The 22,592-nt window shown below is 48.5% G+C and overlaps 1 protein-coding gene across 3 annotated transcripts in view; it reads right to left on the reverse strand.

Annotated features, from left to right (window-relative positions):
- Nucleotides 1–21,843, reverse strand: part of Galnt15 (polypeptide N-acetylgalactosaminyltransferase 15) — a 45,522-nt gene extending 23,679 nt beyond the window's left edge. The window contains exons 1-2 of one of the 3 annotated variants that reach the window (XM_004864250.3): nucleotides 20,748–21,843; nucleotides 3,471–3,637 (exon numbers count right to left, since the gene is read on the reverse strand). In XM_004864250.3, coding sequence (XP_004864307.1) covers nucleotides 3,471–3,637; nucleotides 20,748–21,295 — 715 coding nt within the window. In that variant the 5' untranslated portion in view covers nucleotides 21,296–21,843. The remainder of the gene's footprint in view (nucleotides 1–3,470; nucleotides 3,638–20,747) is intronic. The other 2 variants (XM_021243966.2, XM_087182250.1) reach the window with 2 other exon arrangements.
- Nucleotides 21,844–22,592: the final 749 nt, after the last annotated feature.

Genomic DNA, 22,592 nt, shown 5'->3' on the forward strand with positions numbered 1-22,592 from the left:
GGGTCCCAAAACTCAAATGCATTATTACAGTGGGGTTGTTGCTAAGAGATAAGATGCTTCCTTCATTGGGATAGGTCATGATGCTCCCCACTTGAACCCAGAAGGGATTGTGCAGAACTAGGAGAGGACAGAACTTGCTAATGTTCTCTCAGTGACAGAGAATACACCCCCAAAAAATATAGTAAGCTCCCAAATCCCTGCCTCAAACTCTGCTTCCAGGGGACCCAAGATAAGACAGTGGTCAAGGAAGTTAAAGGCAGAAAGGACATTAAATTTGGCAGCTGGCAAGTCAGTGAGGTGTTTGCTGAACAGGTCACATTGCAGTGGAAGGGTGAGTCTGTGAGGCAAAGAGTTGTAGGGAGGAAGTGGGAGGTGTTAAAAACTGAGACCAAGAGTGTGTACAGTGTTTTAGGAAGGCTGAGGGCAAAGGAGATGAAGGTTCTGAAGGAGAAGGTGATGAAAAGGATGAAAGATGCTTATTAAGTCTTGTGCTCAAAATAAAAAAGTCTAACTGTGTGTGTGCGTGTGCATGCGCATGGCGGTGGCACTCACATGCCAACAGGAACAAGCCAGTGGGATGGGAGGAGTAATGTATCCACAGAGAAGCAGAGGCTCCCATAGATCCTTGGAAATGGGGAGCTCCAGCCCACTAAGGTCTCCCCAAAGGTGAGGATGGTACCTCATGTATCTCGGCTGCTCCAACCCCTAGTGCAGGGCCTGGCTGAAGCCAGCACTCAGTACGTGTGTGTTGAGCAGAACTGAGCAAACTGCGAGAATTTGCCCCATTGCCCATCCCAGAGGTGGTCTTGACTGTGAACACATGTGGCTGGGTTGCTTTGAGAGCTGGATCTCTAGACAGGTGCGGGCAGGGGCAGAGGGCTGTCAGCCTCACCCAGGATCCCCCACCAGACTCCTGGCACTCCTTCCTCAAGAGCATCCTTCTGAGCATCACGGGCTTTCTGCATGGGAAACAATGTCCAGAGCAGTGGATGCAAGAATCTAAAGTTCCTCGGCTACACAGATCCCCGCTCTCTTGGCCATCATGTCTCTCAGGGGTAAAGTGTGCTGCTTTACTACCTTATAATTACTTTTCTGCCAGGTTGTTAGTCCCACTGTACTCCCTAGACAGGAACCCCTATTAGTTAAGCAATTAAAATTTCTGAATCTGCACATCTGAGAACCAGGCCTTTATGAGTTCACTGAATTGAACACTGCTAATCACTTTCTCCAAGGGAGAATTCTCCCTTCCACTTCTCTCACAGAACTTTGATTCTGTTCAGAGCAGCTCAAAGTATACATCTCCCAAGACTCTTTCTGCTGGTAGATGCTTTGGTAGAAAGATAATAAATGAGAGGATTCTGGGAAACTCTTATTTTAACTGATATTTTCCCCCTAAAAAAAACAAACTTTCAGGCCTCTGCCTATCTGCTCTCACTCTTTTCCTTCAGCATTGTGTGTGCAATGCCCAGAGGTGGAGCAGCCCTATTGTGATTACGAGGCCAAACTACGCTGTAAGCATGGCTAAATAGAAAACAGAGGAGCCGCGTCTCTGATGCTGTGTGGAGCTGCCATACCAGTCCAGTATTGCCATCCACAGGCTTCCCGGAGAGATCAGGAAGAATTTCTAAACTATAATTGTGGTTTGACTTTCTCAGTTTTTGAAGCACGTAAGACCACATGACTTGGAATAGAGTGCTTGGGAGCTGGTATGATCCTAGACCCATTCCTTCCAGAAAACAGCAATGGTATTGAATTCCATTTGCCAGAGACTATCATGGGCTGGGAAGCCCATGCATTTTCTCATTTAACAATTGAATGTGGAAGTTATTACTAAGATGAATAACTGGAAGCTCATCAAGATGACTCTGCCACACTGTCATGACCACAGCTGCCAGCAGCTTGGGGTGGCCCTACGCACCTTGTGGCAGCTTGTGCAAAGTGAGGCTGGTGAGCTCTGCTCTCAGGGTGGCCATGAGGAGTAAATGAGAACAGTGTATGTGTTGGCCTTTGTCTGAGCTCTGGGTCTGAGAGAAGTCACCTAGGGACAAACAGAGCCAGTGCCACCCCTAGCTGTGGGAAAGGCCTTGTCTTGTACCCGAGGGTCAGTGGGAAATGTAGGGTCAGTGGCTGGAGATCCAGCCTAATGGTGAAGGGCATGAGGAGAGCTGGACAGGAGGCAGCAGCTTAGATGCTGGACCTGGGATCCAGATACCCTCCAGCAGGACCAGGGGGGAGCTGAGGATTCAGAGGCAGCTGCTCTACTCCCCACACTCCTGAGGGACACTGGTGCGGAGGGACCGTAGGTGTGCATCAGCCCCAGCCCGGAGTTTGCTGTATCTCTGGGCATTTATTCCAGCCAGCCCAGCCAAGCCCTGAGACTGTTATCAGTCCTCCTAATACACAGCCATGTGTGTCTCAGGAGCCCCCATGTACTTCCAGAGCCTCTGGCTGGTCTGACTTTTTGCCTTGGCCAGGCTGACAAAACTCCTGACGTGAGAGCCTTGGAAAGAACAAATGAAAGTCTCTGTTCATTCTGTTCCATCCTCTGTTGTTCCCATTAGAAATGTGCTTCATAGAGCTCACAGATGCTCAGCTTCCTTCTGAGTATTTGCAGCTTCTCACAATGCCAGAGGAGCCCTCTATACGTCACTTAGTTGAGCCAGAAATGTATGACTTGGTCTCCAAGCCAAACATCAGGGCAGAGGTTCTCAAAGTGTGGGCCATGGCCCCCTAGCATCAGCACTAGCTGTGTTTGTCAGTAATGCGAAATCTTGGGCCCCAGCTCAGACCCCCAAAACTCTGAGCTGGCCCAGGAATCGGTGTTTTAACAAGGCCCCCATGTGATTCTGAGGCAGCTCAAGTTTGAGAACCATTGACCTGGAAGTCAGGCAGCAGACTTCTCTGTCTCCACTTTCTTCTTGGGGTGTTCCCTGCAGTGAGTTCCTGTCAGAGAGGGGCAGATTCTGCGCTCTTGGTTCTGGGCCAGCTCTGGTCTCTTCTCTTCTCTGGGCCCCGGTTTCCTCATCTGGACAGTATGTGAGTTGTTCTAAACAATGAATTGTAAAATGCTTGCCATGCATCTAAGAGGCAATGAACACTTAGAAAATGCTTACCCTCTTGTGCTGGGCAGAGGTTTGGGGGAGAGGCTCCTTGGACTGTGGGAAGCTGGTGCCTGAGAGAGCCCGAATGGGACCAGACTGACGTGACCCTGCACAGAACCCTCCTGGGACCTCCCTCTTGCTTTCTTCCTGTTCTCTGTCTTGCGCCCCCCCCACCCCCCCGAACTGCCTCACTGGTTTTCCGTGGATGCTTTTTGTTAATAAGTTAGTTACTTGCACCTGGTCTTCATTGGAGGTCTGCATATGGGGAGCTTTTCCTCAAATAGGTTCCAAACCCCCATTTTAGCATGGGCCTGACACCCCCAGGGGCCTAGGCCCACCCCAGGGAGCCTGGAGGACACCCACAGCTACCTTGCTGGCTGAGGTCGTCCACGAGGACGATTTCCTTCAGGAAGGCCCTGGGAGCCGTGTTAAGGATGCTATGAACCGTCCTCAGGAGCGTGGACCAGGCTTCGTCATGGAAACAGAGAATGACACTGGCGGTGGGCAGGCTGGCCTCGGGCTGCTGCTGAAGACACCTGCAGGGAAGAGAGCCGGGGAACTGTGAGGGAAGGGCTACAAGAAGCACTCAGCATCCCCTAATTCACCCCAGCGGCGGAAGTCAACCCACCCCTCCATATCCAGAAGCTGTCCTTGATTTCTTAAAATCTGCAAGTAAAGAGACCCCACACACCCCACAGGAGCACCATCCACTAGCTCCCACCCCTCATATGTCCAGGGCTCTTTTGCCACATGCAATCCGCACCCCTCTCCTTGCAGTTGAGGGGCACCATACATCGGCATCACTCTCAGCAGATGACTGTTCTCATCCGTAAGAAGAAAATGAACCAGCATCATGAAGCTACTGCGAGGCTTGAATAGAATCATGCACATTGTTAAAAATCTCTAAACATTGATCTTCATCTGTTCAAAGGCAGGATAGCAATTTATTTGTTTGTGTATTCCTACCACCTAACACAGCACCTGGCACACAATTAATGTTGGCCTGTCATTATTATTATTAAAGAAGAGACAAAGGTTAAACATTGGTAGTGGCAACATGTTAGACCCATTTGCACATGTTACTGCATGTTCACCCTGTAAGGAATCTGTGGGGTGGGCTAGCTACCCTCCATTTCCGGATGAAGAAACTAAGGCTCAGAAAGGAGGCCAACTCACTGAAGAGAGGTAGAGCTGGATATTCTATCTTCAGTGCTTTCCTGCGCTTTTGGCTTAGCTGGCTGGGACTGGATACATGGGGGTGGGGGTGCATGGTGCTACCCACCAGGGGCTCTCTGAACCCTCTCTCTCCTTCCTCTTTGGGGGATGCCTGGCACTGGCTTTGCTTCAGGTTTGTGGAGAGTCTGAGCCAGTCTGTGGCTGCTGAGTGAAGTGTCACAACAACCTCTTAGGCAGAGGGGTTCACAGAAGGTGCCTTCCTGAAATGTGTTTCCAAAACACTTCTTTCTGGGTTATAGCTGCTCTAGGACATAGAGATAGGGTTACCTCCAGACTTCAAACTTGCAGTACTTAAAGGCATTTATGAAGGCAGAACTGCAGGCAGAGTGGCTGCCGGACCGAGGCTGGCCCCGCCTGAGGGACAGCATCCACCCTGGGGCTCACTGGCTGGGCACCCCCTGCCTGGTACCAGGCTCTCCGGGGCTGAGGACTCTCAAGGCACCAGAGACCTAGGTGACTCTCGGGAAGAGTCCTGTGTAGGAGGGACCATTGGTGCCAGGAAAGTGCTTTAAAATAATGGGAAACCGTTCCTAGATGCATAAAAAGCACATGTAGCCATCTCATAAACTAGCTAATTATTTTATTAGTTTATATATTTACATACTGTTTCTTTCCATAAAGGACTTGAAGTCGCTCATAAGAATTATATAAACAATAATAAAACAATAAAACTAAGGAGGAAAATTCAGGACCCAGGAAATATAAGTAAGCGTACAAAATCAACATTTGGAGAAAGAACATAAACATAGACGCCAATACAGCCAAGGTATTTCTAGAATGAATTTCAGATTTTATTTTGAGATTCTCCATAGCTAAAGTAAAATGGAAGGTTTATTCTACAACAGAATTATCACTATCAGAGAAGTTACATATCAGGTTACTTTTAAAAATGTTTTGTCTTTCAACTTATAAGTTTTTATTTTGAAATAATAAAAGACTCAGAAGAGTGGTAAGAATCATAAAAACTTCCCTGGTTCCCTCCCACAGCATCGCCCAATGATATCTTATATAACCATCAACAATGAACAGAACGCTGTGGAATCTGACACTGTTCAATACCATTGATTCAAATACAGACCTTAGTTGGATTTCACTAGTTTTTACATCTAACACTAATTTTTTTTAAGACATTGTTATGGATTTTAGGGGGGGGAAATTCCCTAAGTGGATGACAGCTCCTTAGAACCATCCCTTACAAATAAAATTATGAACTTTTAAAGTCTGAATTCTAGGCTGTTGAAATAATGTCCAAAGTGGAAGCAGCATCCCTGTAAAGCTTAGGAAGATAAGTGAGAGCCCCTGCAGCACGAGACAATCTTTGCTGATTCTCTTTTTCTTTTTTTACCAACATCTTGTCAGACTTTTATTTCTTTTCTTTTCACTTTATTAAATTCTTTTATTGGTACATTTCAGGTACACAACACAATTACATTTCTCATTGGGAATTGTACCTTTACATGATGCATCTTGGTTCTTATTTTTTCCCCATTCCTAGCCCTCCCTTCACCCCCTCCACCCTTCCCTATTTACAAAGACTTTATTTCCATTTTTTCCATTTCTCAGCATTTTTCCTTTCCCTTCTTTCCTTTCCCCTGCCCCTCCCACTACCCCTACCCCTTTGGACCTTTTCTTCCTATTTTACATTATCGATTATTCATTCTAATCATTGGTACATTTTAGGTATACAATATAATGACATTCATCATTGGAAATTTGCACCTTTACATAGTCTCCCTTGGTTCTTATTTTTCACCCTTGCCCAGCCCTCCCTTCAACCCCTCCATTCCTCTCTATTTATAAAGATTTTGTTCCTATTTTTCCATTTCCTCATATTAATCCCATTCCCTTCTATCCTTTCCTCTAGCCCTCCCACTTCCTTCCCCTTTGCCCCTTTTCTTCCTATTTCACATTACCTATTATACATTTATTCGAGAGATGCAAATGAAAACAACGCTGAGATTCCACTTCACTCCAGAAGGAATGGCTGCTGTCATGAAATCAACCAATAACAAATGCTGGCGGGGCTGTGTGGAAAGAGGAACCCTGCTCCACTGCTGGTGGGAGTGCAGACTGGTGCAAGCACTGTGCAAATCAGTATGGAGATACCTCAAAGAACTAGGCCTGGAAGTCCCATTTGACCCTGCTATTCCACTGCTGGGGATCTTCCCCAAAGAGTTAAAAGAATCATACCACAGTGATATATGTGCACCCATGTTCATAGCAGCACAGTTTGTGATAGCTAAAGCTTGGAAACAGCCCAAATGCCCATCAACTGGAGACTGGATAAAGAAAATGTGGTTTTTTTGTAAAATGGAGTACTACTCAGCCATAAAAAATGAGAAATTAGAGACATTTATAGCTAAATGGATGCACATTGAGGCGATACTCTTAAGTGAAATAAATAGGACACACATGTATAAATACCGAATAGTTTCTCTAGTGTGAGAAACTGAAAGTGTAAATAAGGACTAAATGTATTTGCTGATTCTCTTACTGGCCCCATCTCTGACTCTCCCTGTTCTCTCCCCATCCCCTGCTTGAGCTTTCCTCTTCTCCAGCCCACCAGACTTTCAGAATCTCTCCTCTGTCCTCAGAGATGCACAGGACTGCTCACAAGCAGGTTCAGCTAGTCCTTCATGCTTTCTCCATTTCCTTTGTGGCCGTGGGTAATGGCAAATCCAGGGGTCCTAAGACTGAGACTGGTAGCTTGTGTCAGTGAATTCAGTGGTTATGGAAAAACCCACACTGTTACTTAGGCATCTGTTTTCTAAGATGGGAAAGGAGTTTGGGGATAGAGAAGCCCAGACTTGGAATTCCTGTGAGGGTATTTAATAGAGTATCACCCTCCCCTATTTTCAGGTATGGCCCCTTTATCAATTTCAGTCCATAGAATGTGAGACTTGGAAATAAGACAAATATGTGTGTGTGTGTCCTTACAGTCAAGTGGTCAAAAGGACTTGGACTTTGGAATCTGACATATTTGAATCTTTACTGTGTTGCTTCCCAAGTTTTGTTCCCTTTGGTAATATCAGTTTCCTCATTTGAAAAATAAGGACAATAACATGTGTCTTTTGGGCCTATTGTAAGAATCGAGGAATAATAGTAAGCACCCAATAGGCCGTGAGCATTTTCTTGCCATCTTGGAAAAAGACAAGATGTAATTAACACGAATATGGTATCCATGATCATCCTGCTAAACTGTCACTATCTTTAGACAACTACTCTGCAGCACAGGATGCCTGCGGACCTACTTCACATTTGGGTTTCCTCCTGTGTGCAGTGGGAAGGCCAGTGGTGGCGCCTTCAGAGCTTTTGTGAGGAATAAGTCTGACAAAGTGCTCAGCATAGTACCCGACGTGTAAAACAAATTCTTATTCAAACTCTAGCTCTGTAAAACCAGGCTTCTTGCACATTCCCCAGAGAGAGGAGAGCATCCTGCTTTGCTGAATAGTTGGTGGCCAGGACACCTGACTTCTCTTCGGCCTCCTGAAATATTCTCTGCAGAGGCAGAGTCTGGCCTGGCAGTTCAGGTTGTGCATGCTGCAACTCCGCCACTTACCAGGCGTGCAAATGATCTGGGCAACTCATTTATCTTGGTTTCCTTGGGATGGGAACAACACCCACACTCTAGGGCCACTTGGGAAGATTAGATGGCCTTTATAAAGCATTAGGAAAAGCACTGTGTTTGCTGCCATCATTAATAGACAAAAACACCGTTACTAGAAGAGGCAGCTCTAAGGTTCTTCCAGACTGGAAATTTGATGTTCTTGGTTGTTTGGGGTCCCTTTCTATTAGATGGAAAATCAGGAGGGCAGGTATTTCAAAGAGCATTTCATAAATTCCTCTGGAGCCTTAATTTTCTGGATCTTATGAAGAGATGTAACTGTGTTTTCACAGAGAAAGCGAGAAGTAGGTGGCAGGTGATTGGCAAAGAGCTGGGAAAAACCCAACAGGCTGCGAAGGGCTTTTCAGGGCCCTTTTTGTGAGCTCTTGAAGCTCGTAGGAAGCAGAGGGGGACAGGGCCCACGCTGTGGAGGTGGCTCTCCTGCAGCAGCTCAAAGAGGACCAAACCCCTCTCTCAGGGAGGAAGCTCACGCAGCCTTCAGGACACACAGATTGCTGTGGGCCACCTCTCCAGGCAAACGCAGAAGCATCGGGAGAGCAGAGCTGGAAATAGCTGTGGATTAATCTGATGTCATCAGCGGAGGACCAGGGCAGGCTCTGAGTGAGCTGGGCGTGCAGCTGTCAGCCTTTCAGTTGTGCTCTGCAGTGCACAACTGAACACTATAAACAAGGCTGGCAAGGCCTTGTGTCTCAGGGCCTGCTAGACGCTCTTAAGAGGGCCAGCAGCCAGGGTTTGATTACTTATTTTTGGGAGGCAGAGCCTCGGGGAGGAGGGCCCATGTGGTGCGGGCTGTTCGGCTCCCAGACCCTGCAAAAGAGAGGGCTACTGAATGTACATGCAGGCTCATGGTCATCACTGCGGGGATGGGCCTCATCAGCCGTGGGCATGGTGGGGCTGCGCAGGGATGGCTACTGGTATAAGCCCTGTCTGTGCCCATGGGGTTGGGTGGCCACAGAGTAGAGAAGGGGGCTGTGACATCATGGTTACCACGACAGCAGCCAAATCACAGCTCCCAACCTGGGTTCGTTTAGGGTGTTTTAGGAAGAAAGTATATGTCAAATGGGGAGGAGACCAAGCTTGGCCCATGTGGTTCTCTGAGAACCATCCTCCCTTTCAACCATTTCCAGAGCCACAGGCTCAGTTTTGTCTTTGGTAATTAATTCCGATTTCTTGCAATGCCTTTGACTCCTGGTAGTCATTCCTAAGCATGCAATTTACTTGGCCTTACCTGTGAAATAGGACCATTGGAAGGATCAAATGGGTTAATGTGTGTGAAGTACTTAGCTCAGTGCCCTGTTCCTAGTAAACGATCAACAAATGGTTAGTAATTGCAAGCCTCTCTGGGCCGGATACCTCTCCAGGCCTCACTTACACAATGAGAACAGCATGTAGAGTTACTTGAGGGGCCTATGTGAAGATTCCATAGGCAGAGAATCAGGTTGTGTGCTTTGCCCGCAGCAGGCTTCCAACAGCTGAAAGCTATTGTTCTTGCTCAGACAGCGAGTGCTGGCTGACTTCTGCTGTTGTCTAAACATGCCTCGGGACTGTCCTTCAACACAGCAGAGGAACTGGTTGAGTGCTCTGGGAATGATGATAGAATTTTCCCATGCTCTATCTCATTTAATCCTCATCCCCACCACTGGGCTGTTGCACTGCCCAACCCTAGTAGGTTCAATACTCAGAAAATACCCATGCCACAGTGCCTTTTGCCATCATACAACACGGCTATAATGTCTACTGCAGAGGATCACTGGCAAAGAAAGCCAAGGGACTAGTGCCCATGCAGATTCCCAATTAGACTTGCTCTCTCTACAATCCTGGCCTGACAGTGAAAAATTCTTTATCATTCAGGCAGCCTTGGGGAGCAAAGGCCTGTAAGCTCCTGTTCATATGTGTGGCTTTGGTGGTTTCCATTTTATTTTGTTCATTTAAGCCAACCCCTCCTTGGTACTTGATTTCTTTTTCCCAGTGTGGAGGGAGCACAAACTCAAATGTCTGCAGGGCTGGCAGGGAGCCAAGGAGACAGCCACTTGGGTCCTGTAGGGGCTGCAGTGAGCCAGAAACCACATGGCCCACTTGAAAGGAGCAGCTGATGTCACCAGGCAGGAATTCAGCCCAGTTTTGCCAGGTCTTCTTGGTTTTCAGAAAAGCTGAATTGTTTATGTGAAATCCTATGATTTTTAAATGTTGGTCCCCAATCCAATGTGTTGTTTTTTTTTAAATAGTGCGATCAAAGAAATGGGTGTGACAGGTTGTGACTTATGGCCACTGTTTTGTGACATGTGATAGCCTCTCCTGACCACCCCTAGAGTGAGATGCATCTTTCATCACAGGCAGTGTGTTGCCCTCAGCACTTCCTTCTCTCTTTGAGACTTGGTGTGTTAACGCCCAGCACCCTCTACTCTAAGTGCTGAGATGTGTGTTCGACTCCATCTCCCTGAGTCCCCAGCAGGCCTCAGCAGCTGAAGCAACTGCTTAAAAACACACCATGCATTGCCTGCCTACCATTCTCTGCCCCACCTTACCAGCTTTGCCACTGCTTCCTAGGGGCCCTGCAAAACAAATCCTTGCTTCAGGGTCTGCTTTGAAGGTAACCCAAACCAAGAGAGTCCCTGATATCATGAAGCTTATATCTCATTAAGCGGATTACCAAATCCCTATTCAACAACTGTACTGAGCATCTGAAAGAGACAGGCAGGAGAGGGATGTGAAATCAAAGCCAAGACCTAAAAGACATAGTGAAGACATCTGGCCGGGCATGCCCTGCCTGGCGGGGGTCTCAGCCTTGCTAAGGTCCAGGTGTTGCAGGGCACTTGGCATGTTCCACGTGTGGGAAACTAGACGCAAGGTTTGAGGCCTGGTTGACCTCACCTGTGGACATGAAGGAGGGAGCAGCAAGCTGATCCTCCTTTGGCAACGTGCGGGTGTGCTGACACAAGGCAAGTTCCAGAGAAGTCAACAACTGCTGAGATCTAGTTTAGAGAAATACTTACCTGGGTACACTTTGCAAATAATGAGAAGCAGAGGAATTTCCTGTTAATCTAATTGCTTGCTCCCTTGCCAGTGTTGACTAAAAGTGAGGTGAGCTGGATACTCAGGGCTCTTTGTCCACTAGACACAAGAGCCCCCTGGTCCCCTTTTCAAAATCATCTCTGTGTCTTGTCTTTAATCTCCATTCACCTTCTCTGGTTAGGCATTCCTGGCAGGCTGCTTTCCTGCACCAGGAACTGAAGGAAAGACATTCTAAATATATTTTTCTCTACCTTGACTAAAAATTATAGTAACAGCAATTTTCTATCTTACGGTAAATCTTTTCTAAGCCACTTCAAATTCTTTACAGGAATAAGATAGATAGGTCAGCGAATAAATAAGTAAGAAGTAGGTGATCCAGGTAAGAGGCCCTAGGGCAAAGGAGTCACTTCACCTCTCAGCACCTCAGATTCTGTGGGTTGAGTGGGCTGTCAGTAATTCCTGCTAATATCTGTACCACAGCATTGCTGGGTGAATCAGTGAGACAATAGATAACAAAGGCTTTTGGATTTTGTAAGCAACCCCCCCCACACACGACCATTTAACCCATGCAGAGGTTCCAGAAAGAAATGCGTGTACCTATTCTTAAATACTGGGACCACTTTTGTTGTGCTCCAACTAGATGTATGATGAATAGATTACTATCTCACTTTGTATGTGTCACACAAGTGTCCAAAGTCCACCCCCAACCTCATTGGTTCATCTGAGCGGCAACAGAGAGGGAGGGCTTTGGAATCAAATCAATCCAGGTTTGAATTCTGGCCTTGTTGTTTGCATTCCTGCTTAGCCAACATAGGAGGCTAGTACTTTTTCTGGCCCAGGGATGTGGCATGTTAACTTTGTCTTTTCACATTCCAGATCAGCGGAGTCTGAGGTCTTGGTCTGTATACAGATGCACACTCTGTCTCCGCGCTGCTCCGGGATCCCCTGTGTACTTGGGAAACCCACTTGGATAATGCTTTGGAAAAGATGAGTCACAGCACTGCACTGGATGGCCAGGCTGTAGCCCTAGTGCTCCCTCCACTTCCCCTCACTTGGCCAGAGTACAAAGGTATCCTTTGGCTTTTCCAAAGCTGCTTTAGGGTTACTGATTCCCAGCCCCCACCGAATAAGCAAAGCCTCCCCACTCTGATGGGCTTCTGTGTCTCAGCCCTGATCCTACAAGTGTAACACCCTGCTTGCTTGTTTATATCCCCCAGTACACTCCATTCACCTCTTACTTGTAATAATTGCTACATGAATATTTGTTCAATAAATGAAGGAAGATACCATTCCTGTTCTCAAGGGTGTATAGGCTGGTTGTCAATATTAACCAAAAAAAAGTAACAGCACAGAACCGGTTTCCCTCATTATGAGAAAATCAGGGTGCTGAGTCCAGTTTATCTGTAGTTGCTGGGACTCATTTTGGGAGTTCCAACTTCCAGGCCAGGCATGGGAAGGTAAGGGCTGGGACACAGAGCTGGAGATGAGCCCTTAGAGGGGTGGAAACAGTAGCTCATGGGTGAGACAGAAGTATAGAAAGAGCCAGAGTTTATAGCTAAGGTTGTTGCTGCCAGTCTGCTACTCGCCCCCAGTGGACACAGGCCATGAAAGGGCCGTGCAGTTCCCTGTGGGAGTTCTCTGATATCCCACAGTTCCCTATGAAGGGCTCCAGGGCATCCTGGGCTCGCTCTGATCCTAGCTTCTAGCTCTGGGCCATAGACAGGCACCAAATGAGATTCACCAGTTTGTACACTGACCAGAAGCTTATGCAGTGTCTTGGATCAACACTCCACTGGGAAAGCCCAGCCTTCCCCGAAGAGGGACCAGATGAACCTTTCAGTTCTTCTGTCTTAAGACATACAGAGGGGTCCACAGCTGAGAGCAGGTCATAGTCCAGGTAGTGAGCTAAGGATGGGGCAGCAGAAGCCAAGAGGTAGCTGGCTGCCTCCCTGCTCATACCTAAATCACCAGGTCTTGTTAAATGAAAACAAGCATCCAGCAGGTTAGGGTGGGACCTGCAGGTGTGCATTTTGGGGTCCCAGGTGAAGCTGGCCCCCAACCACAGCTTGAGTAGAGGGAAGTAGTTAGTAATAGCAAGACAGTACTAGGTAAGTTTACAAGGACAGACCACTGGAGCAGGTACCGGGACACCTGTGCCAATGGCTGTCGGGAAGGCCCTTGAAATAGCTGCATGGGGATTCTCTCCCCTGTCTGCCTCCTCCAGGCTTGCCTTACTATTCCCCTCCCTCCCTTCTTCCCTCCTTCCCTTTGTAAGCTTGCATAAGCTAATAAGCCTCAGTAATTTAAACATCTCTTATCTTTCACCTAAAAGGCCCTTAATCAGTGGTTCTCAGCCCAGCTGCACATTAGACTCACGTAGAGAGCAAGTCCCGTTGAGTCCTGTTTAATTGGTCTCAGTTGGAGCCAGGCCATGGTAATTTGTAGAACTCTAGTTGATTCTAATGTGCCACCATGCTGTGAGCCACTGGCTTCATCAGGGATTCTTGAACTTTAACGTGGATATAAATCACATGGGGATATAAATCAGACGTTAAAATACAGATTTTTCATCTAGTAGGTATCCATGAGCCTCAAGATTCTGAGGGCCAAACTTTGATACTGGGGTGAACAATATCAATTTTCCCAGGAACTAAAAAAAGACAAGGTGCAGGTTGACCAGCTCTAATCTGACCCCCAAGGCCAGGTTTGCCTGGAAGTGCAGAGACCCTCCCGTGCTGACTAGCGTGCGTCCATCTGACCCGAGGAATTGTCTATCCCCAGCCCTGTCTATACCACAGCCTCGCTGAGGCAGAATGAATCCAAAGGAGGGAGCTATGTCCCCGATGGCCTTGAGGGCTGAAACCTTGGTGCCTGTGGATTCCTTTTATGACTTGGCCAGACCCCAGAAGCATCACTCACACTGATTGTGTTACAGTAGTGTCCTTTAAAAGATTTTTCTCTGTAGGTCTGGGGATTTGACTTAGGGCCTTGTAGGTAGTACTCTTATCACTGAGCTGCAGTTCCCAGACTTTTTCTTTTTCTTTTTTTTAAAGACAGGGTTTCACTAAGTTGCTCAGGTGGCTCCAGCCTCCCTTGTAGCTGGCTGTACAGGCAGGAGCCATTGCATTCAGATATTTTCTCTTTTTTAAATCAGTGTGGGTAGATGGGGCAGGGCTGAGCTGGGGTCTGGCCATGGGTGCCAACCTCAGCCTATTTTTGTTCTTGCTCCTCCCTCACTGCATAGCCAATTGACTGCCCGCCCTCCTCAGTTTATTGATACCCTGTCAACTGCCTCCTCTTTCTGTCCTGGGCCGTCGAAGACAAAGCAGATGGAGGAGTCATCTAGGGGTGACACACTTCCTGGCAGCACAGGCTTCGGAGGAAACTTCAAGGGCCCTGTGGATTGCAACACAGCTTTCTGCTTGACAGCAAAGCTGCTGCCCAACTGTCAGATGGGAGAAGTACGGGGACTGTGAAGTGTCATCCACTACCTGGTGCTTTGGGGAAAGGTCTTGTTTTTGTGGTCCTGGGGACTGAACCCAGGGTTGAGCTACACCCCTAACACTTAGACTTTTTTTCTTTTTTTAATTGTAAGACAGGGTCTCACTGAATTGCCCTGCCTCTTCAGCCACCCAGCACACCAGGATGACAAGTGTGCACCACCCGCCCACTTTAAAGCTCTCCATGCCCAGGCCTTACCCCAGAGCAACCGAATAAGGGGGTTGAGGTCTGGGCGTGAGGAGTTTTAAGACATTTCAGATAATTCCAATGTGCTGCCAAGTTTGTGATGAGTTAGCAGCCACTAGGGACAGGAAAACACCTCTTGAGTCAGAGGAAAGACAGCCACGTGCTTCTGCAGCTCTCTTTCCTCCCTCTGTCCACCTCACTCCCAGGCACGTCACTGCAACTTCTGCGTGAACTTTAATACTGGGGGAGAAAGTACCATGTTTTCTCTCATTTTCTCTACAACCCTATGCAAGAGTGTTATTATCGTCTCATTTTCAATTGAGGAAACAGACTCAGAGAGGTTGAGTGCCGTGTACGAGGTCACCCAGGGAGAGATGGTGCTTGGATTGAACTGCGGGTCCACTGATCTGTGAGCATATAAATTAGCCACGGTCATGAACACAGAAACCAGGGAAACAGTGCTGGACCCGGACTTAATGTGAGTTATAAGCTGATGGGAGCGGGGACCAAACAGTGGGCTAACATACCTGGGCTCACCAGAGAGATCATGTTCTTTTCTGCTCCGCTCCTGTTTTCTGATTCCTGTACCACTTCTCTGGAGGAAGCTTCCTGAACTTGACTGCCTCTCCACTCACGTTTTATACTAGTCGTTCCCCAAGCTCTCCAGCGTCAGCTTTTAGTTTTTATATTTTATTTTACTTTAACTTATTTTATGGTTTTCTGAGACAGGGTCTCACTTTGTAGTTCAGGCCAACTTTGAACTGACTGTGTAGCCCAGGCTGGACTCGAACCTGAGGTAATCCTCTTGCTTCAGCCTCCTGAGTGCTGGGGTGTGCGCTACTACACATGGCTTACAATTAGCTTTAAAAAATGCAGATTACTGGGCTCCAACTCAGAACCATGGGAGTGAGGCAGGAGACTGGGGCATGGCATAGTTGGCTGGGGAAGTAAGCATGACCTTCTCGTTACAAAATCCCAGAACACAAGAGCAAAAGAGTTCTCAGAACCCCAAATGTGGACTTCTTGTGAGGACTCAAGCAGTTTTGGATAGGACAGGCTAGACCTGATGTCAGCTTGAGGACAGTCCCCACTCAGTGCTCAGCTACTGTGCTCTCTCTCGTACTAGCCTGTTTTCATCCTGTACAGTGTACTTTCCTGCTTTTACTTGGCCCAAACTCAGAGCCTGTTTCTTTTCTCACCTTTAATAAATGTAAAACTTTGCAACCTTTTGTGCTTGTCTTGACAATTTTTTTTTCTGGTACTGGAAATCGAACTCAGGACCTTGCACTTGCCAGGTGGGGTGTCACTGAGCTACATTCCTGGCCCTGTCTTGACAAATTCTTTGTTCAGGACAGAAAGAACCTAGAAACCATCTCTGGAAGGAGACTCCAGCACCCCAAACCCAGTAATAGGAAGGTCTCCAGGGAGGGGATCTGAAGGTCCGTGTTTTTAATGCAATATGGGGAATGAGATGTGTACTCACTGGGACCCGGTGGTGTACCCCTTGGTGCTCAAATGTTGCATCCGTGGGCCAACACTGGAGGTCCCAGCTGGGAACCCAGCACCTTGGGCTGCACACCTGACCTGCATAATCAGACTTTGCATGGTGACAAGCTGATCAAATGACTCCCACCCACGTTACAGTTTGAGGGGCCCTGTTCTGGCCCATCTATTTAGGAGAGATCATGCCTTAGAACAGCAGCAGCCCAAGCCCCAAGAACTTATAGAAATGCAAGTTCTTGAGCCCAGCCTGGACCTGTTGAAACAGAAGCTATCAGGGTGGCAGCCAGCAATGTGTATTTTAACAAGCCCTCAAGTCCAAAGTAGGGAACCCTCTGCCCTGGACATCAGGATACAAGGCACTGGCTCACCCGGAGCCTTTTTGATCCTAGGAATCCACTGCCCTACACTGGATGCCAGGATGATCAAAGGAGAGCTGGGCCTGAAAGAACTTTGAAAACTGTCAATGCCATACCAGGCTAATGTACAAGACTAGTTCTTCCCCATTCCTTTTGTTGACAGCAGCTTTGCAGGGCTGAGTTAACCCTATGCTTCAGTTCATGGCTCTGTCCAAGGCCCTTCTCTTTATTCTGTCTGTATATTCTAATCCATTTGTGTCTCCTCCCCATAGCAAACCATCCCAGGGACACTGAGCTGTCCTGTAAAGAACAGATTGATCAGAGCGTTTGGCTTCCATCTCCCCTGCAGATACAGAGCCATAGGCCTCTTCCTGTGTCTTACTTCTTCCCCCCAGAAAAGTTTAGAGTCTCCCTTCATTGCTGAGCATATTCCAGTTGTTTCTATCTCAGGCTGCATATTTCTTAGGTGCACGCCACTCCTCCAGCCCCTGTGACGAGAGCCTCGCTGGCTTCAGTGCCTCTATAGCACAGAGGACACTCAGGTAAGCAGCCTCCTGTGTGTCTCTCCATGGCCTGTGTCTCCCCATTTTAAGATCGAAAAACTTGAAATGCTTCTGGCTCCTGTGACCTGCCCAACTCTGGGTCTGTGAAGCAGACTGAGGAATTCTTGCATGGTGATCGAAAGTGTGATTTTGGTGTCAGACACCAGTCCCTTTGCCTTTCTGTGCCTTGGTTTTCTTAACTATAAAAACAAATCTACTTTATGGGTTTGTTTTGAAGATTACACAAACGAAAACCACTTAGGAGAGTCTCTAGTACTTAGTAAGTACTCAATAAACGCTCACTGTAATTTGGCTTCTCTTTCCTGAGACTATCTTTTGACTACTTTTGCAGTGATTATTTTCTTTATTGTTCTTGCATTATTGGTACCTTTCTTCACATTTCCCCTGCTCAAAGTGGCCTCCAGCATGATGCTAGAGATAGCAGGGGAAGCCTGGGGCCTGGGCAAGGGAGAACGGACCAAAGGCAGGACTGGCCGCGGGGTTGGTGAAGGGATGGGGGCCAGAGGGGCTCGTCTGGGTTGGAGTCAAGGAAGACTTGCAAGAAGCTCAGGGACAGGCGATAGGATGGAGTGCACTGCACAGGGGGCAGTGGCTCGGGTGCTCTAGTGTCCATCCAGCCCCGGGAGGAAAACAGGGCCTGCACACAGTAGGTGTGCAAATGAGGCTATTTCTTTCACGTCTTCTATTTTGTCTGGCTTTAAAGAAATGAGAGGAAGAGAGGATTGTCAGCTTAGAGGGCAAGTTGGGGTCGTCTGGCATTACTCCTTGTGTACGCAGGACCTGGGGGGGTGTGCGTGCAGAGGGGGACCCTCCTGAGGCTGCGCAGGCTGCATGCACCAGCAGAGGGCGCCACACACCTCTGCACAGAACTCGAGGCTGTGAGAAGCCAGTCAAGTTGAGGGTGGGGAGTCCAACTGCACATTCTGCCTGGGGTTGAGGGCTTTCCTGACTCCAGGGACTTTGAGTGCTGAAACAGGGAAAGTCCTAGGCAAACTGAGATGAGTTGATTGTCCTGGCAGGAAGAAGCAATCACTGAAGTGGTACACACACACATATACACACCTAGCACATATGCACATCACACATTCATGTACACCCCACCACATGCACAATACCTGCAACACACCTCCACATATTCATGTGTTCCACTTGCCTTACACATTTATAACGTGTGCAATACACACAATATTGTACTGTTATAACAAATACACATGCAAAAATGTACCACACAAACATACAAAACACGCACTACATCCCAATGCATACATGGGGACATAGGCACAGTGCAAGTGCACATCACAACAACTGCACAACATACACAATTCACGTAGTACATATCATATATAGAGAGCACACCCATGCACACAGCATGCAGCATGTGCACACCTGTGCACAAAACACATTCATCCACTTTGTACTACACACACAACACACTCATGCCCTTCATGCATAACACACTTGCACATGTACACATGTACCACTCACACAGTGTAACAAACATGCACATATAAATTCATCATGATGCGCAGCCCAGTCACAACACAATGCACATGCACACATGCACCACATAAACATGTACAAGACAAACACCACATCACAAGAGCTAGGTACACATACACACCATGCACGTACATGTTACCAAAATACACAACTTATGTGTTGTACACGAACACTAGCATACATGTACACATGACCACACACCATATGGATCATGCTTGTGCATATCATGCCACACATACAGCATGCATATGCATCAAGCTAAAAGCCACCATGCAATGCACTGTACATATATACTACACATATGCACAATGTTCCTTTAACACACACACATTACAATACACAGCACATACACAACACATGGGTGCACAGACACATATACACAATGGACCCACAAATCTGCACATGCATAGGGCCCCTGCTCTATGGAGACACAAATAGTCACACATGCATGCCCCTTTGGTAGCCAAAACTCTCTTATTTGAGGCGATGTTTGTCTCTTATCTGCACAATGAGGACAGTCAATCTCGCTTTAGGTGAGTGGAAAAATGTATCAAAAGAATTGGAAGGGTATGCTTCACTTAGCAGTCATTTCTTTCTTTCTTTTTTTTTTTTTTTTGGTACCAGGGATCGAACTCGGATCCTTGCACTTGCAAGGCAAGGGACAGAACCACTGAGCTAAATCCCCGGCCCCTAACAGTCATTTCTTTACTGTGTGCTGGGCACTGAGATGTGTGATACAAATTCTGTCCCAAGCTTCTCTGGGCCCACAGCATGGCAGGGGAAGCAGGCATCGGACAAGTGAACACATCAATGGCTATTTAGCTTCAGTTGCACTAAGTGCTGAGTTCAACCTCCAGGGTGTGGAAGAGAGTATAGCACGGAAGGGGTCAGAGTGTCCTGGAAAGAGCTTTGTGAGCCAAGGGCTGCAGTGAGGAGCAGGGTTGGAGTGGGGGTGAGGGGCATGAGACACCAAGGAGGGCAGAAGAAGGGAGTCCGTACCTTGTCTGACCCTGCATTTGCGCACCCTGAGTGTGGGTGACTGAGCAGCCAGGCTGAGAGGGACCAGATCACAAACCCGAGGTTTACGTGGCCCTGCACACAGCTGCTGCTCTGCACATAGCTTCTCTCTTCCAGGGCAGAAGATGTGTTTGCTTTCCAGGAAATGCACCGGGCTGTGGGTAGAGCTGTGTGCTATAGGGAAGGCTCCGCTCACCGAGTCTACCTGCAGACTTGCCGGATGCTGGTAAGCCGTCCCTCACCTGACACAGAGCAAGGGAGCACAGGCTTGTCAAGGACGGGCCTGCCGTCTCCCTGGACACAGGCCTGCATGGCATACATATTTGCCAGCTTCCCTTCTGGGGCTAGGGCCACCCTGCCAGGCTAAGCTGCAGTCAGCACAGTATTGTACCTCTTGGGCCCTGAAGACTCTTCCCTTAGTCTCACTGACTGGGGGTTTAGGCAGACGGGAACGTGATGCCTGAATTCAGATTCCTGCTTAACACTTACTGGCTGCGTGCCTGTGGCCAAGCCATTGGCCTCTCTGTGCCTTATTTTCACACCTCTGACATAGGCATGATGCTAATACTAGCACCTATCCCGCAGAGCAATAAGGACTTCGCAGGATTCTGAATTAGTATGTGAGAAGCTCTTAGATTAAAACCAGGCATATGGCAAGAGCCATATAAATGTTAATGGTAATTACTACTTTGGTCCAAAATAAAAGCAAATACTAACAATAAAGTTAATATAAAAATGTTCAGAGTCCGAGCGTGAGAACAGGAAGGCTCCTTCGAGACGGCCGCTCCAACCTCCTTTGTGTTACACAGATTAAGCTGCAGGACCTGATAGTTCAGAGCAGAGCCAGAGCCCAGGAGATGAAGAGAGTGAGTCAGCAAGCTCGCCTAGCTGTCTGCTCTCTGGGACCGTGGTTCTCACCCAGAGGGCTTGTAAATACAGATCACTTGGACCCCATGTGAGGGTTCCGACTCAGCAGCATTTCTGGGGTCTGAGAATCTGCATTTCTGACCAGTAGCCCAGGGACCACACCTCCAGAAGCTCTCTCCTCAGCACAGGGGATGCAGGGTGCAGAAAGTCTGCAGCGCTGACTTTGCTGCCACCTGATTGCACACCCACACCAGGGAAGGGAGAGTGGGACCTTACTTACAGTGGGTGGCGCACCTCCGGGAGGACCCTCTCCAAGGGGAGGCGGGCACTGAGTGCCTCATTGAGGCCTCCCGAGTCCAGGCTGAGCAGGCTCAGCTCCTCTTCTTCTGACGCCTCCCCGTCCTCCTCCTCAGCCCCCCAGTCCCTCTCGGGGGCTTCCTCATTCTGCCTCCTCAGATGCTTGATGAGCCGGTAGCTGCCACCTCTCTTTCCCTGGCTTTGATTCCTTCTGGCCCTGGGTGAGGCCACAGCCACCAGAAGCTGATCCTCCTGCAGTGAGATAAAGGGTGGCAAGTCCTCCAGAAGGCCGTACTCCTCGACTTCCTCCTCAGCCTCCAGAACCCATTCCTGGGATCCCCCAAACTTCAGCTGGTACCCGGCCTCGACCTCGGCGCTGTGCTTGCTGGCCTGGCCTGTGACAGCCTGGTGCAGAGTGGGAGGGGGAGGATACAACACAGCCACCATGGTCAGGACGCATCCCAGCATCAGGAGCAGCAGGAGGAATTGAGGTCTGCATGGTCCATGCCGGTATCGCTTCCTTAGGAGCATGTTGCTACAACTTGCCAAATGCAACAGGTCATTTCAAGATTGCTTTCTCATTCAGCTCCAGGTTTCTTCCACCTTGCAGCAGAACCTGGGTTGCTTGTTTCACCTGGAAGTTCTTTATTAGTCACTCAACCTGCTCCTTTGCTCGCATCTGACATTTGCCAACAGCATGTGTGAGACCTGTTTCCACTTAAAATCAGAAAGCCACAGGACCCCACTTCCACCCAAGGTTCTCTCTGAGCGGATTTCTTTAATTGCCTTCTGAAGCCCGTTCACAGGGACTCCAAATTAACTTGCTTGCTCCCCTTTTGCCCCAGTTTTTTCCTTGGGATAAATAAGCAGTCCATTCTGCTCAGGTGTTTAGTCCCAAATGTCTCTTCCCCTCTTTGCATGAACGGCCAGGCAGCTATGAGATGCCTGGGGTGAGCTGGTGGGTTCTCAGTCAAGCAGAGCTGACAGCCGTCCCTCTTTGGACGCTTCCAGTTAGGTCAGATCAACAGATGTAAAGGCGGCAGGCAGTGCCTGATTTCCTTTCACACATCGCTCTGCTCAGTGGAGAGAGAGCCCTCTGCCAGACACAACCCGGAGCCAAGCCTGCGCCTTGCTCCTGGTCCTAATGCCCTCACTGTTCTAGCTTAGCACAATCCAACAGCGTCACTGTTAGAACTGGATCAAAACAGAAACATCCCAGGAGTTCAGATTTGTGTCTTGTTCATAGGAAGAATTCTTTCCCCACTCAAAGGAGCAGGAAAAAGTATTCCCCCCTGATTCAGAAAGGCTGCGTGTGACGCAGATGTGAGGAGCTAGCTGTCTGCACCCCAGCCTCCCATGGGCAATCTGGGCAATCTGCCAAGCTAGGTTGGACTCTCCTTCCCTTCCTGGGGGCCGTTGTCCTTGAGCTCTGAAAAGGAGGGGGGTGGAGGATGCCCTTTAAGTGCCACCTGCTTGCACAAGAGTGCCTGAGTGCCTGCTATGCGCCAGCCACCGGAGGGCACCCTGAAAGAGAGTGCCATGCTCCTTGGGGAATTAATTAAAATATACAGTGGGGCAGACGGTGACAAGGGCTCAGGAGAAAAGGGAATGGTGCTGGGGAGCATAGGCTGGGGGTTGATGGCCTGGATGGTGAGGGAAGGTTTCTCGGGGGAGCTAGCATTTGGGTAAGGAATTGGCGACCCAGCTGACTGGGGAGGAGCATTTTGGGCAAAGAGAGTAACAAGTGTGAAACTTCTGAGGGGACAGTGTGCCTGGCGTGGGGAGCAGCAGAGGCCAGTGTGGCTGGAGCACGGCAGGCAGGATGAGT

Source organism: Heterocephalus glaber, unplaced genomic scaffold, assembly GCF_053883595.1.
Source record: "Heterocephalus glaber isolate CG9 unplaced genomic scaffold, H.glaber_assembly_v1.0 deba00001472, whole genome shotgun sequence".
Taxonomy (NCBI): domain Eukaryota; kingdom Metazoa; phylum Chordata; class Mammalia; order Rodentia; family Bathyergidae; genus Heterocephalus; species Heterocephalus glaber.